Raw genomic sequence first — 16,133 nt, 5'->3', positions numbered from 1 at the left:
GTAAATTGCGCTTATGTTATTGTTGATTTGAGCTGATCAAAAATACAATACCCAAAAAAATCCCTGGGTTGTTTTCGCGAACCAAAAAAATCCCTTTTGGCCAAAATGTCAGACCCAAAAAAATCCTTTGGGCGCCCCCGTCATTAAAATATGTGAATGGAGCCCCTGGGAAACTGACTCGCTCTAATATTTAAATTTGAGGGTTGACATAAGTAGTTTAAAAATGGCTAACTAGTATACATGACATTGTAAAGAAGAATAGTAAGAAAAGGCTAGAAATGGCACATGACTAACGTTCCCTATTACAAGAGATCCGACAACGAAAAGTATTAGGGTAGTTTATCTGTGACTCGTGTGGTCCTCTGCATTCAAAAGTTTCGTAATGACAGAAAACGAACGCTACCTATCAGATACTTCTCGAATTTTAAGCGCGACTGTAACTCCTGGTCTTCCCAGAGCATTTTGTAAAGAAAATATTTTAAAGCATTCTCCCAGCGTGCCAACTATCAGATACCGAGTGATTCTATAATATACTCGTAAAAAGAAAATCCGAGTTCTTCCAACAGGAGTTGAACCTAAGACCTTCCGATTACCACTTCGGATGCTCTACCACTGAGCTACAGGAGACTCGTAGGAGCTTAGGCCATTATTTAAATGGCTAGGTTTTGGTACCTGTCCTTGCCGGTTCTTTCCCACCCCACCCCTGCTAACACCCAACACCCATGAACCGTCCCAAAGAGAGACAGAAGACTGGGTTCAAGGTCCTTTCCTCGCCAAGATGGCGGCCATTGCAGAAATTTCAAGTCTGCAAGAATGGGAGGAAGAATGGAAAGTCTTGGAAGAAGAGGCGCAGAAGTTTAAGGTTTGAATTTGCTACTTAAATAATTTGGCTATTCTCTAAAAGCTCAAAGCCGTGATTGTGGCTGGATGCGGTTCATTTTGGCCGAAAACGCGTGCCTGAACGAATCAAACTTGAGCTGATTAATAATTTAGTATCCGTTCTCGTTTCCGTTGATCTATATTAGATTATCATATGGATAGTAATAGGAATTGATTTTAGTTGAAATCTGGATACGTTGCACTGTTTTGAAGTCTAATTCACTCCGGAATCCGGTCGTTTCCTATACAAGTTGCTTTGCATCTACAAAGCATCTATAAAGCGTAAGCTAATATCTGCTTTATGCGGGCAACTTTGGTCCCTTAATTCCAACGTGATATTTGAAAAGGAGCTGAACAGTACACCTATGTGATTTTTACGGGTTTAATTTTAAAAAACAAAATTTCAACTTCTTTCAAAATTTCAATTACTTGTCAATGATATTAATCTGGTCAGTTTATTGCAAATTATTTTGAACCTAACTATTAAATAACAAAATGTTAAATTTCATTTGGCTGGAGTTTGATCCTTGGTTGTTGAAGCGACAGTACAGCCCCATGCATGCATTAATTATGTGTGCATTTTGTGGCTCAAACTCTATTCATGTTTTTGGAAGAGGGTTAGTATCACATAAGTGTCTGGGGCTGTGCTGAAATCTGTGCTAAAATTATTTGCCAAAAGACTAAAGCGAGTAAGGTTTTAAGCAGTGCAAATAAAAAAGCTTTTACACTTAGATTAGTGTAACTCTTGTATGCTCATTTTACAGAGGTCAAATTACCTTTAGTTATTAACTCAGTTGATAAAACCGTATATTTGTTTCCAGCCCCCCAGTGACACAGCAACACAATTCCTTGAGAAAATAACCCCCTTAAAAATAATATAGACTCCAAGAATGTCTACTTAATAATGGGTATGACCAAATGGCTTTTTATAGATTATGGCCTGTTCAAAATTTACTGGCAGTCAGAAATTTGATTGCCTACATTTAGTGATTAACTGTGATTTGCAGAGTAATTAACATTACTTTCAGCAATACCATTTTAGACTTGGCTCTTTCTGTCTATCACTATGGTTATGTTGCTTACTAAATACAACTATTTTGAGAGGACTGAAAGCTCTCTAGCATTCAACAGGATACAAGAAACTTTAAAAATGTGTAACTAAATATGAGTGACTGTATCTTAAGTTTGATAGTAATATATTGTTGTATTTGTTACAGAAAATATCCATACCCCAATAATAGAAAATGTTTTAGATTGGATACCCATCCCCTTTTTACAATAACTGTCCAAATTCCCGCGTGCTGATTGGCTCGTTGCCATTGTCTATAAGAGTGCAGACAATAAAAATGACGTGAGATGTAACGCGCGCGCTTTCTCGATGAAAAAAATAGCCAATTCCGCTCATACTTTTTCCATGTTATTGTAAAAAACAAATTGGCGGCGGTTTTCTATGGTCTATACTCTTATAGACCATAGGTAAGTTTTCTTATAGACCATAAGTTTTTTAGCAAAGTATGAAGCTAAATTGGAATTTTTACACTTAACAAATCAACAGCAGTTTTCTATGGTCTATACTCTTATAGACCATAAAATGACGCCATAAAATGTCCAAAACTTGGCAGTGAAACCACTCGCCTGCGGCTCATGGTTCCACTTGAGTTTTGAACATTTTTTGACGTCACTTTATGGTCTATAAGAGTATAGACCATAGAAAACTGCTGTTGATTTGTTAAGTGTAAAAATTCCAATTTAGCTTCATACTTTGCTAAAAAACTTTGTCTTTTGACATCTCCCCCACCCCCTACCCCCCTTGCAATTTATAGCAACCTTCCATGTGGGAGGTATGAATATTTTCTGGAACCCTTCATTATTCAAAACTCTATGAAAATACTGAATGTTTTTGTATTTTGATTTAGCAATCAAAGTTTCAAGACTATCAACAGAAAATGGATGATTTCCATGCCAGTCAAAAATCCTGTGCATCTGCTGTGAACCAACAGAAAAGAAAACTAAGAGATTTTCAGGAATCACTTAAACGGTACGTAAATAGCTATCACATCTGCTTGAATGGACACCTGGCCTGGAAATTTATTACAAACTTGGAGCATTTAATCAAATTTACATGCAATGATCCCAAAATGCACGTTGTCTTCACTTAACATTATGACAAAAGAAAAACTGTGAAAGAAATGTGAGCGGTGTTATTTATGAAGGTTACGGGGTATTTTTGTGAGCCAGGATTTGCTTCATCCTCATTCCCATGGTGTTTTCTCTTCATGTCCCAGGGAGCAAAGGAGGGACATGAAGAGAAGAGACCCTAGGAAAGAGGTTGGATTTGCTTTATTTATTTGTTTTGGCAGAAAGCATGGAGTTGTGATTTTCTTTCATGTGAAATATCTTATATTAAGTATAGACTGCGTGCAGGCTAGAGTAAATGGAATGCTTCAACGAAAATTTTACAACTTTTGCAAGGTTTTTACTGATGGTAATCTTCCAAGCTGCATGACATCAGTATCCATTAGCTGTAACACATCATTTGCAAAGAAATGATTCCTTTCTTTAGGTTTTTTGGAAGATGAGTTGGGTGGACAAATTCAACTGTTTTGACAACAACATGCTAAGAAAGATTAGCTTTCTCAAATCCTGTTCTGTACTAAAAAATGAACTTCTATTCAAGCAATAACAAAAATTTAGTGAAGCTGATTTGACAAGGCCTGAAATGTTTTTGGGTGTTTTCAGAAACACATTCCTGATTGTAAGCAGGGCTGCAGTCATGAACTTTACCAACTGGCTACCTCCCATTAGAGCTGGATAAAATATGCTGAAGTTTAACAGCCAACTCTGTACAAGTGTCTTTTCCTTGTTTAATGTCACTGTGAATTTTTATATATTCAAATGTTTTATATACAATTAATATTGGTGCTTTTGTAGGTTTATGAAGGGAAGATTAACTGAGGAACAGAAAGCTCACAGCCATGAACTTCAACTGAAGATCTTTGAACTGGAAAGAAAGATAAAAGATTATGAACTCAGTCTGCCTTCACAGGCAGGGTAAGCAATTTTAAAACCTCATCTGCAGGTGGTCAGTGCATGCAATAAAATACTTTTGTCGTCACATCCCCTAAATTAATACAGTCATCCTGTTAATAAGTCTGATATTTTTCTTGGTCCTGGCATTGTCCATAGTTGCTTAGCAACTTGAAAACCCCCAAATTAGGGGCATCTTCCCTAACATGCCTGGCAACAGTTACAGTTTGAGTACAGTAAGGATTAACTGAGGGACTCGGTACATAACCAACCTATAGTGATTTTAGATTGCTTTTTGTTTCTTTTTTTGCTCAGATACACCAGAGTTTTTGCATGTGGCCTTTACTTCCTCCAGGAAACATTGCCCCAATGTTTTATAAGCTGCTTTGTGCTTCATTTGCGATGAAAACCTATGATTATGGGCAATATTTCTGTTTTTGTCACAAAACAAAGTGCACAGCGGCAGGTAAAACATTGGGGCAACATTTCCTGGGACAATTTATGGCCACATGCCAGAAGTCTGGCGAATCTGAGCTAAAAGGCTCGTAGTTCCTTGGCATCTCTCTGTCTTTCATGTTAGTCAATCTGTTTCTGGTAACATGCCTTGGTTGTTCACCTTGGTTATGTCACCAAAATGAATTGATTGTGAGGGCCTGGAAGAAGGCCATAAAGGAACTAGGCAAAGGTCAAACAACAAAAAGAGATTTAAAAGGTGCTATAGGATGGTCAGCTATGAACTCAGCTGTTGAACTGTACTTCTCTTATGATGCTTACTACTGTAGGTTATACAATGAACTGTGTAAAACTCGCGTTTTGATTGGTCTAGAGGAGTGTGTGATTTGAGTTAATAGACGCACAATTGACGTCATCGAGTAGTGTGACGAGCGCACATGATCAGAGTCTAGAGTCCAGCCAGAGCGACTGGTCAACAAAGTTTTGCAAACTGTTTTTGCGAGTAGCGCACAAACACAGGCAAATTTTCGCAGGAAAGGAAATCTGCCCAATAAAAAATTGGACAAAGACTGCTGAGAGTGACCTCAAACAGGATAGGAAAGCTAGAACTTTGTTGTGATGTGAAAGGGAAGCAAACATTTGTCGAAATATGTCTCCAATAAAAATCCGGTAATGGCGAGTAATCGATTACAAATCGCAGTGAAACAGCTTACATGCTGTAATATTTTGGGGTCAGGATTTCCTTCTGGAATAAAGGTTAGTTTTGAAAAAAATTGTTAATGAAATTCTTTCGGATTATACTCTAATTTAGAAGATCACAATTGCATGTGTGTAGTAGTCTAAAACTGAGTTTGTTGGAAAGGTTTTGACTCAGCTCATGCAACCCAATGCCCGCTCACGAAATGTGTTGAAATGTCTTGGTTATTGTATAAAACAAATAGATTCCATTTTGCCGTGGGTCTGTACTCTGATAATGCACAGAGGACGTCAAAACGTGGTGAGAACATCAGTCACACTACTCGCCTGCGGCTCGTAGCGTACTTCTTTGTTCTCACCACGTTTTGACGTCATCTGTGCGTTATCAGAGTACAGACGCACTGCAAAATGGAATCTATTTGTTAAGCTTAATTCTACTGTAATTACTACTGTAGTCTACTTAATTACTACTGTAGTATTAATTTAAATCTAAACTTATAATTTGCAAATGGACAAGCCTATTACAGCAGACCTTGTAGTGTAGTTTTATGCAAGCACTGCTTTGCTACTATTAACTTCTGCATTAATGAGTTGGCTCACAGGGGCCTTTGATCAAAAAAGGCCTTACCTTGTAACTTTGCGAGGCATTTGTGTTGTTAAGCAGAGATACATATATTTAAATGACATCTTGTTCAAGAAAAATAATTTATTATTAATAGTACATGAAAATGCAGTGGTCTAATGTTAGCTGTGTGACCACTTATAACTACTGTTTAATTGACTGAATTTGTTGATAAATTTTTGTCAATCTTGTTTGCAGGCTATTCCTCAAGTTGTGCTTGGGAAACATTAATGTCTCATTGTATAATAATAAGTAAGTTGTTTACTGAGGTCAACTCCTTTAACAATGTTATTCCATAAAATCAAGTTGCAAGTCATGCATGTATCTGAGTAAACCTCTCACTAAGTTGGCCGTCAAGCAGTTGAAGGACATGGGAATCAAATGGAATAATTGGTTGATCAAATAAATTTCCCAACAAGTAGAGGAAAAACGTGAAAAAAAGTGCAATTTTCCTGTATCATTTTAAAATGTCTGCTTTCTAAATGAGGTGATTAGTATTACAATAATATTAAACAAATGCTAATTGTGCCTATCCTCTATTCATTAATCAAATAAAGTTTCAAACTTACTATATCCATTACCAGTGGCCAAGGGGGAGGAACGTCTCAAAGCCAAATTTTTTAAAAGCAAGTATGAAGCTAAATTGAAATTTCTAGAGGCTTGGAATGGGTGGAGAGGGAGGGGTGTGTGGATACCTTCTCTGGAACTAAACAATCAGTGACTTTCACTGAGTTAATTCTTTAATTACAAATCTTTGATAGTTGTTTAATCTTTTTTAATCATACAGTATGAAGCTAAATTGAAATTTCTAGAGGCTTGGAATGGGTGGAGAGGGAGGGGTGTGTGGATACCTTCTCTGGAACTAAACAATCAGTGACTTTCACTGAGTTAATTCTTTAATTACAAATCTTTGATAGTTGTTTAATCTTTTTTAATCATACAGTATGAAGCTAAATTGAAATTTCTAGAGGCTTGGAATGGGTGGAGAGGGAGGGGTGTGTGGATACCTTCTCTGGAACTAAACAATCAGTGACTTTCACTGAGTTAATTCTTTAATTACAAATCTTTGATAGTTGTTTAATCTTTTTGCAGGATGGAATATAAAAATGACTATGAGAATTTTAAGTTTAAAATGACAGTGATCAGCATGCTTTTCACTATCTTTGATTTGTACGTCTTCAACTACAGGTAAGTTAATTAGCTAAAGTTCTCTACTTAGCCAGTTCTTTCACAATTATTTATGTCAGTGAGAGCATGAGTGCTGGGGGATTAAAAAAAAAAAAAAAAAAACCTGAGGTGAGACTTGGGGTACAGCAACCTTTTTGTTTTGTTTTTTTCAGATTTTCCTCATTTGGCTCTGTCATTTATTCCAAAAACATAGCCTCATATTAATTTTTTACCATCTTCCCCTTCTACCTATTGAGAATACTTTACTGGCATGAGCGATTTTTTTGCAGGTTGAAGAAATTGCTTGCTTGTTTGATTTCCATTTGATACATCTTTAATCACTTGTGATTATAAAGATAATTTATGGTAGAATTAACATCTACAATATGCACTCAGCTTGAGTACAGTAAGTGCAGATACTCACTGCTTGCAGGATAACAGATGCCCTGTTTCATGCCATGCTGTTGTGGTACTACAGCACTCTGACCCTTCAGGAGCATATATTGATTGCTAATGGATCAAGGTATTTGTCATGGCTTAGTTGAAAACTATGCTTAATGGACTCTTGGTCTTAACCCTATTCAGTGTGGGCTTTTTTCTGACTTACTAAGTTTGGTTGTGGGAGTGGAAACTGGGGGGACTCTGCACCTTTCCCTCCACCCTGTCCACTTATGTCTAGAAATGCACCTAACCCTGATTTTGGGTACTTTATATAAGACAGACCTTTTTGTCGTTTTCATATGACTTCATGTTTGACAGAATTATTTGTGTTTTGGTAGGAATTTAGGGTAGGGGACACTTTGTGATGTCTATTATACAGTTCATGCATCTCATTAGCGTGCATTTCTGGACATATCTCCCCCTGTCCTCCTACCCCCCCCCCCCCCCTTCCCTGACAGGTTTCATTGTCATAGCTTACGTCTTGTTGTAATTATTATTACAAGAAGATGTAAGCTACGACAATATAACCTGCCGGTATATTGTATATTCAAAACTGTTTTCTTTGGCATCCACTCAATGGGTCGAAGACATCAAATGGTGTGGGAATTTTGTCACTGATCTTACACAGCTGCCAATTTCTCCAAAGTGTCAGAAAACCATCCAAAGTGACTCAAAAATAATTAAAACCAATAAAGAAATGCTAAAATGGTATAAAAGTACTAATGATACACATAGAATTTTGCACAAAAGGTAAAAAACCCAAATTTCTAAACCCATGGCTGATGGCTGTCAAAATCATGTTGCCACCAGTCAAGTTTTCAACTAAAGCATCTAACTGTTAGCCCTGAAAATTAAGTTGTATCTCAGCATGTTGAAATACACACTTTTTTTTATTTCAAAACAGAATAAAAGGATGGTGGGTGGCCCATCACTATGTGTCCATCATTTTATCTGGATTACTTCTTATATGGTAAGTTTAACAATATTACTCTCTGTATTTAAATTTTTCTTTACGGTTTATTTCATCACATATTTTTATCCATCGAAGACAGTAGACTGACTGTTGAAAGCTTATAATTTTTAAAGTTGTTTCACCAGAGAATGCTTTTACATATATTGTTTATTATGAATCCTGGTAACGTATCTTCAGTACCGGTATTTGTACAAAAAAGATATAACTTATTATCCCTGATTTTTGCTGCTTTTATTTAGCATACAAGGAGGTTTGCATGCAAATTACAAAAACCAGTTTAGTTAAATTCCAGCCCATTCTTCTTTAGTGCTTGATAGGTCACTTAATAATTCTGGAAACATTGTAATGGGACTTTCAGTTTTCTACTGTACCTTCACAACGTGAAGATTTTTAAGTTCAAGATTCAACCAACAGTGGAGGATTTATATAAACTCCAAGCAGGGGTGGGGTGGGGGGGGGGGGTCCTCAAAATTTTAAAGCAAAGTATAAGTGGGATGGTAACAGGCAGGATGGGAAGGTAAAAACAACAACAACAAAATAAAAACCTCTATTGTGGAGGGGGCGGGGGGTACCAAGGGTATTTTCTGGAACAACACATACTGGTGTGCTGCGCTTTGTGGATTTTGATCCATTTTTGTAGTTTCTGTTCATTAGTAAGTTGTTACTATCATTGTGACTGACAGCTGTAACAAACACAAACAAACTGTAATTGAGTTTTCAGAGTTTAGAGTTTTCATGTTAGTAAAAAAAAAGTCTTTTACCTTGCATGCACACGTAGGAGACTCTGCTACTAACAATTCATTCCTCTCAGTCTGAACATAAATAAGATGACCAAGGGGGGTGAGGGAGGGGATAACCATGTGATAGGAAAGCATGTCCCATCCAGGGGAGATTAAGAGCATTTCTTTGCATTTCATGCTACATACATGTAAATGCCAGCTTATAGGGCCGGCATCCATCTCAGCTGGCTTAATCAATCTGCTGGATGCCAAGGCTGTTACCTGGCGTGCCCACAAAATTACTCTGAGCACCTGAATGGCTTTGCTGCAGCACCTAACATATTTTTGCGGGTTGTGCTTCTAACTTCTTGGCTTTTGGCCTTGTGGGCTCTTTGAAATTTTTTTCTTAGGCAACAGCCTTGGATGCAATACAAACTTCACTTTTTTTAGCCCTCTTGCCAACAATTTTTTTTTCTATAAACAACAGGAAATTATGAATTTGAGTGTGTGCCCTATCAAATCCCATGTCCTTTGGGCTGTCTAGTATAATTATAGTTATTACAGGTACATTTGTTGTCTTCACATAATTTAAGTATCGCTTCAGTATTCACCCTGGTGAACATTTTCCTTTTCTTTCCTTTCCTCTTTTTCAATCCAGGCCTGATGGAAGAGTGTATCAGATTTTTAGAGGACAGTTCTTTTATTTTTCCTTGTACCTTAGTAAGTACATGTAATTGGATTTGATCACGCTATTACAATAGCAGTTTCATTAATAAATAAACTTGTTGTTTTCTCACATTTGAATTAATGTTGCACAGGCTTTGTTCAGCTTCTCCAGTTTAGATATCAAAGTGGCGTCTTGTATCGTTTGAGAGCACTGGGAATAAGCAACAGTATGGATGTAACTCGAGGTTGGAAAACATTTTGATGTGTTTGATTTTGTATAATATCATACCACAAACACTGCAAAAAGCTACACATGTGTGCAAGCCCAGCATGGTTAACAGCTGAAACGTTTATGACAAAGGTTTGAATCAAAAGCAGGGTTAAGAGTTTAATGTAGAGTGAAATATTGCTGGTCTTCCATGATTAAAAATAGATTGCTGCTTATAAATTCACTCTTTTGACAAAGTGCATTGGAAGTAGTGCACCAACTTTTGCTAATAAAGGCAGGAAGCCTATGTTTTCCTTGCAAGGATGCTTGATATTTCGATACAAATGGATTGAATTTTTTTTTCAGTGCTTAACTGAGGACTATTGTCCTAAATAGTTCTCTGTGCTTTGTATCCCTGTGAACCAAATTTCCTGCACAGGGCTCACAAGCCCAGGGATCATCTAGGACAATAGTTATATAGTCCTCACTTTTTCATTCAAAAAAATAATTTCACTCCAAAAGTATTGCATTACATGGCTGCTATGAGGGTCATACACTTTGTAGTGCTTGGTATGTCAATTAGTGTTCAGCGACTGCCACTTCAGCATTCTCCAAATCTACCAGCAGTTGGTAGTTTTGCCATGTACAGTTTACAACTTAATTCACAGTAATTGATATTGTTATTGTTTACCTTTTCCTGCAGAGGGTTTTCATTCATGGATGTGGAGGGGACTGGGGTTTGTCATACCCTTCCTTATATTTGGCTATGTAAGTATCACAGTATAAATAATTTGATATACAGTTGAACCTCCCTTTGCGACCACCTCTCGTAAGCGGCCACCTCTCATTAGCGACCACTTTTCCAAAATACCAAAAGTTTTCGAGTCAAATCACTATAGATGGAACCTCTCGTAGGCGACCACCTCTCGTAAGCGCCCACTTTTAGAGATGATTTTTTATAATTTTCAATTGTTTTTAACCTCCCGTAGGCGACCACTAGCACTTGACACACAATCTGCTGTATCTCTCACGGGTGGAAATCGAAAAATGTGTCGCTGTAACATATTGTCTACATCATTACAGCAGACGTCGTAAATCTCACAGTCGGAGCTACCGGAAGTATTTCCCGATATAGCTTAGCATTGAAACAATTGATAAAATACACGTGCACTATACTTCACACTGAAATAAACTTTAATCAGATCGAATCTCTTGTAGGAAAAAACTCCCTTATCTTTTATCGTTCTTATCTTTTTGCTTATGTTCCGTTCCCTAAAAAATTCAGACGGCGCCACCTGGAGTAATAAAAGAGTCAAGTTTCTTTCTCAATAATTGTCTCAATCGCTGTATTAAGTAATTTGCGAGATACAAACAATAATCACCATAGACCCAATAATAACTTTGGACCGGTCTTAATATACTTGTAGCTAAGAAAAGTTATTGCTAAGGGTTTCGATAAGCACTGGCAAAAGGCTAGAATGCGAGCAGTCTCTTTCTTTGGCTAACTTCTGAAGCGCTCTAGCGCGCGATTGATCGAGCGAACGAGGAAGCCGCGACCCGAGAGAAACGCAGGCGCAGAGGGAAAGGAAAAAGAAATCCCTCCTCGTTCGCTTTTCTATTGGCATAATTTTGCCGGCGCTTTTGCTCGCGTAATCTGAGGAAAAAAGAAGGACTGCTCGCAGTCTAGCGAAAGGCTTAGGTGTCTGCAATTACCATATGTAAATTACCCGAAATTTAGACCCCTGTGGTCTGACCTCTGGTAAGCGACCACCTCCCGTAAGCGACCACATATCCTTGACATTATGGGTGGTCGCTTACGGGAGGTTCGACTGTAGTTAGGGTAGCCTGCAGTGCAGGCGTTTTTCATGGGCGAGCACTGAATAATAAATTTAGTTCGCGTATTTGAAGGAGGCAGAGGGGGAGGGGGGGGGGGGGGGGGGCAGGAAATGAGAGCGAAAAAAAAACGCCTGCCCGCAAACCCTGTGTAATCGCCAAACGCCCCTACTTATAGTTGCGCTTGATCAGTGCATTTCCGGCTTCATTCATCACAGCTTGTGCAGTCATGTCACGTACTTCGCGTGATCTAAGTTTCTACTTTGAAATCAAGCATAATAAAGTGAAAGTTGTCTCTGTCTCAAAATAAAAAGAATCATGAAAGAATAAAACTACTGTGTGACGGTCAAATTAGTAAATTTAGTAAAGTTAATTTTCTGCGTTTGCTTTCAGAAGATTTAGTAAAGTTAATTTTCTGCGTTCGCTTTCAGAAGATTTACAAGTGTCACGCTGTGCGCCGCAAAGGTCAAATGCAGAATATCAAGCACAGATCAGTTCAAAGTTTTATTCGGGGCTATGCGAATACAAACCTTTACCCGGTCCAACTGAACAGTATGCGAGTCGTCCACAGTTATCACATAAAGCTGCTGGTCAACTGGTGTATCAATCTTTTTCTGCGATCGAAAAATCGGACAGTACTCCTCCGCTGAAGCAATGATAAACGGTTTTTTGCATCCTCAATATCTTTTAGTCGGTATCCGTATTTTGTTAGTCCCATTGAAGTTGCTTCTTCACAGCACTTTTCAGCGGACAGACAAGGATCGCATCAGCACTTTTGCTCGATAAAATCAATTTAAATGCCCTTCAGTCAAACCGACAACGGAAAGGTAAGGCTTTTTCCAAAGGCGGTAGGAAAATCTGCCAATACATCTTGTCTCGACAACAGTGAAAAAATTATTTCTTTTGTTCGGAGCTCAATTCAAGTGATATTCCAATTTCTGAAAGACACGGTTTCATTGAGCACAGTGCTAGTGGAGCTGGAATGAAATGACATGCGGACCGATCTGCCGTGGATTGTCAGGTATCAATCAATATGTGACCTACCGCACCAATCAGAGCCCCCGTCTATCCAGTGGACGGGTTCTGCAAACAAACAATGATTGCGGGCAGGCGTATTTTTCCCTCCTCTCCCCCTCCCCCCTCCCCCCTCCTTTATTTCTCAGCCAGTCGTCCTCTCCCTTAGGGTCACTTTTGACTCGCTCCATCCCTCTCGCGCTTCCTCGCCCAAGATGACAGCAACGAAGGATTATTCAGCGCTTCCGCTCCAAAAATACGCCTGCATTGCAGGCTATAGTTAGGGCAATCATGTTTTGCATGTACGTATCTAGCCTTCCATGGAGTCATTTTCAGGGAAGCTATAAACCACTGCATGGGAGGCTAGAATGTATCAGAATGTTTGCTTTCCATGGCTAAGACAATATGTGCTGATACTTTCAGGGGTTAAAATAGCTTTCACCCACAAATAGAAAAGCCCTAAATATACTGAGGTGTAAAGAAAGAAAGAGAGTAAGATTATAATATTATAGTTTACGATATGTTATAAGTTGGACATTTCCATTAATAAGTTGGTTGGAAAGGAAACAAGGACCTAAAATCTTCAAGAAGAGAAAAAAGAAAAAGAGGCAAAACAAAGAAAGGTCAGTTTCAGCCTTGGAGCAACTTTATCAAGCCTGTTTGAGACTTGATATCTTGCGAAGAATAGAATGATGTCCTCAGCAGTAACGAAGCAAACTGTACACTTAACAAAGCATGCTGTGCTTAATAAACATAACTTACTCGGCTGAACAAGGAAAAAGGTGAGTCCAAGAATAGAAATCATCGCAGAACCAAGTTTTGGTTTATGCAAGATTTAATGAAGAAGATACAAGATTTCAACTCTATTCCAGAGTCATATGACTCATATGATTTCTATTCTCGCCTTTTTCCTTGTTTAATCAAAACTGTCGGATGGATCTGGATGAGTTATTGAAACTGTGTTCTTTCCACAGTTGTTCCAGCTGTACAATGCGTACACATTATACCGACTCTCCCATCACCCAGACTGTGTTGAGTGGCAGGTTAGTTCATTAAGTTCATACCCACAATAAGTTGAGTGGGAAGATTGTATAGAGTATTGCTTGTATTCAAAGTAAAACAAAGGGTTTTCCAGACTGTCTAATGCTGCTGAGTTATGACACTAATTCCTCTTCCCGTTCCGTGGAGTGAGGGCGGGCAAGAAGAGGAGAGACCTGAGAATAAGGTGATTATATAAAGGTACTTTCCACTCAAGAAAAAAAGCTATCACCTGGGGCCCTCCAGGCCATTTTGTTTTCTATCTGCTATGGTTCAATTTTTATTTCCTTTATTTTATTATCATGCAAACTCAAAGTAACATAAAAATTGAACCAAGGGTAAATTCGAGAGACAACCTATGCAACATGTAATGTATTTGATGGGTCGTGGCTTCCATTACTGTTACAAACAAACAACGCACGTTTGATTGCACCAAGACGCTCAGTTATTTTCTGAAACCTCGATAATTTGACGAACTCCTATTACCATATCTTTGTGACCCTTCTGTTGTTCTTCCTTACTATTTGCCCGTGGAGGCGCAATGGTGTAGTACTTAGTTCTCACGTTGGACGCCAGATCTGAAGATTGTCGGTTCGAGGACTGGCCTCTGTTGTCCTGTGCTAGTATCCCATTGGGGAGCGGAGTAGCAAAACTGTTGGTTGTTTCATTGCTTGTGCAAGCAAGTCACGATTGGAAACGTTGATATGGATTCGCTCTGAGGAAGGGCTAAACGGTCGAAACGTCAGCTTTCGAATCTCTTTACGGTGGCCAGATTACCTTGTGAACTCTGTTGATAAAAAGCAAATATCCGTTTCCATCCCCCCACCGTCGCAGCATCACAGTTTTTTGGAACCACCCCCCCCCCCCCCCCCTTAATAAGTTACGGTTGGTTTTGGTTTTGCTGTCGATCATTGGTTGAGAAAGAGTAGCCCGAGTGTTTCAAACTAATCACAGAACGTAGTAGAAAAACCAAAGCATTTGCGAATTACTTTCGACCCTCAATTGAAATAAATAAGCTACTTTAAAACAAGAATGTCTAATCCATGCTTTTTCTGAGATCACTGGTGTTTCTTTGTTTCACTTGCAGGTGCTGGCCCTAAGCGTGGTGTTTTTCACACTTTTTGCTGGCAACATGACAACACTCCTGTACGTGTTGCGACAAAAAGCTGTTAAGAATTGGCGGACTCCTGAAATGCCTTGCGGCTAGACGAATGCTTGAAAGCTAAATCAAAGATCTGATATTCATTTTGCTCAACTGTTCCATTTTTCTTAAATAGAAATAAATAAATTGATGAAGTGATTTGTGATAGCGCAGTTTTCATTTAAGTGTCGTAAAACCGTGCCAAACCAATCAGAAAAGACGTAAACAGCACAATGAATCAATCAGAACTCGTAGTAAATACATGTAACCGGTGTCAAGCGCGGGAAAACGCGTGCGAGCGAGGCACGATTGGTTTGGGTTTTGCTTCTCATTGGTTGGAGAAGTGATGCGAATTATGTCGACCAATCACAGAACGAGATAAAGGAAAACCAAAGCAGGCACGAATTACTTTCGACACTCATTTGAGAACCGCTGTTCAGGGTAAGCGTTAAATTGATGTGGGAGTTTATTTTGAAGATGATTATTTTAAGGGGCCTTACAGTATCTATTAGTATTTTTTGCAGTTGTGAAAGCTAATTTATTGAACTCGGAATGTTGTGATATATAGAACTTTAACATGTAATTTTTAATGAAGGAACTTTTTGCAAAGAGGAAATAAGCAAACAAACAAACTTGTAAGCAACAAATATTTTGTGAATCATTGAAACGAAATGTAGTATCTATTTCAAAGTCAAATGTGGAAGCCGACAAGTTTCACTACATACATTGGGCCACAGGTTCATTACCTTTAAGCAAGGATGACTATAAGCAAAAAAAGGTGTTTGGCTTTAAGCGAACTTTAGTTACAATTTAACAGGTACCTTTGTCAGTTACCAACTAATCAAGAAACCCAGGACAATGATGAAAATTAGGTACCAAATGTCCTGCAAAAGACCAAGGTTTCAAGACTAGAGTAGACGTTGTGAAAATTGGGTTTGTCGTGTCACTGATAGCGAATGCCATAGGACCAGTAGGAATGGCTAGTTGCTACACCTATGAGTCAAACGAAAAAAGTGGCCAAGCATCTTTTAAAAGGTCTGCATAAACGATGTACTGTAGTTGTAGTCTGTGAATAAATTAAATTAATTTTGAAATGTGACGGTTCAAATGAAAGTTCCATGTATTGAGCAGCGCAACCTTTGAGTCTGTGGGTGAAATCGATCCGGAAGCGATACGATAATCAGATGCGGTGTTTTACTCCGTGTTGAATTGAGTTTCATGTTACAGAATCATAACAGTTATAATCTTTGTGGGAG

The 16,133-nt window shown here is 38.5% G+C and overlaps 1 protein-coding gene across 1 annotated transcript; it reads left to right on the top strand.

Annotated features, from left to right (window-relative positions):
* Nucleotides 1–758: 758 nt before the first annotated feature.
* LOC146455982 (transmembrane protein 120B-like) lies at nucleotides 759–15,976 on the top strand. Its single transcript, XM_085093583.1, has 12 exons — nucleotides 759–862; nucleotides 2,796–2,917; nucleotides 3,811–3,930; nucleotides 5,876–5,929; nucleotides 6,770–6,865; nucleotides 7,278–7,367; nucleotides 8,190–8,255; nucleotides 9,636–9,697; nucleotides 9,796–9,888; nucleotides 10,555–10,619; nucleotides 13,673–13,741; nucleotides 14,824–15,976. The coding sequence occupies exons 1-12, from the start codon at nucleotides 779–781 to the stop codon at nucleotides 14,941–14,943; spliced, it is 1,041 nt and encodes a 346-aa protein (XP_084949709.1). The 5' UTR covers nucleotides 759–778; the 3' UTR covers nucleotides 14,944–15,976.
* Nucleotides 15,977–16,133: the final 157 nt, after the last annotated feature.

Source organism: Pavona decussata, unplaced genomic scaffold, assembly GCF_977016875.1.
Source record: "Pavona decussata unplaced genomic scaffold, jaPavDecu1.1 SCAFFOLD_262, whole genome shotgun sequence".
In the NCBI taxonomy this organism is placed as follows: Eukaryota; Metazoa; Cnidaria; class Anthozoa; order Scleractinia; family Agariciidae; genus Pavona; species Pavona decussata.
The sequence above is the reverse complement of the archived record's forward strand: the minus strand, read 5'-3'. Positions and strand labels throughout refer to the sequence as shown.

Excerpts from the sequence above, each read along its gene's own strand:
- LOC146455982 (XM_085093583.1), top strand. The coding sequence starts at position 779 with ATGGCGGCCATTGCAGAAATTTCAAGTCTGCAAGAATGGGAGGAAGAA. Across the intron at positions 863-2,795 it reads AAGAGGCGCAGAAGTTTAAG|CAATCAAAGTTTCAAGACTA; the intron begins GTTTGAATTTGC and ends ATTTTGATTTAG. Across the intron at positions 7,368-8,189 it reads TTGATTGCTAATGGATCAAG|AATAAAAGGATGGTGGGTGG; the intron begins GTATTTGTCATG and ends ATTTCAAAACAG.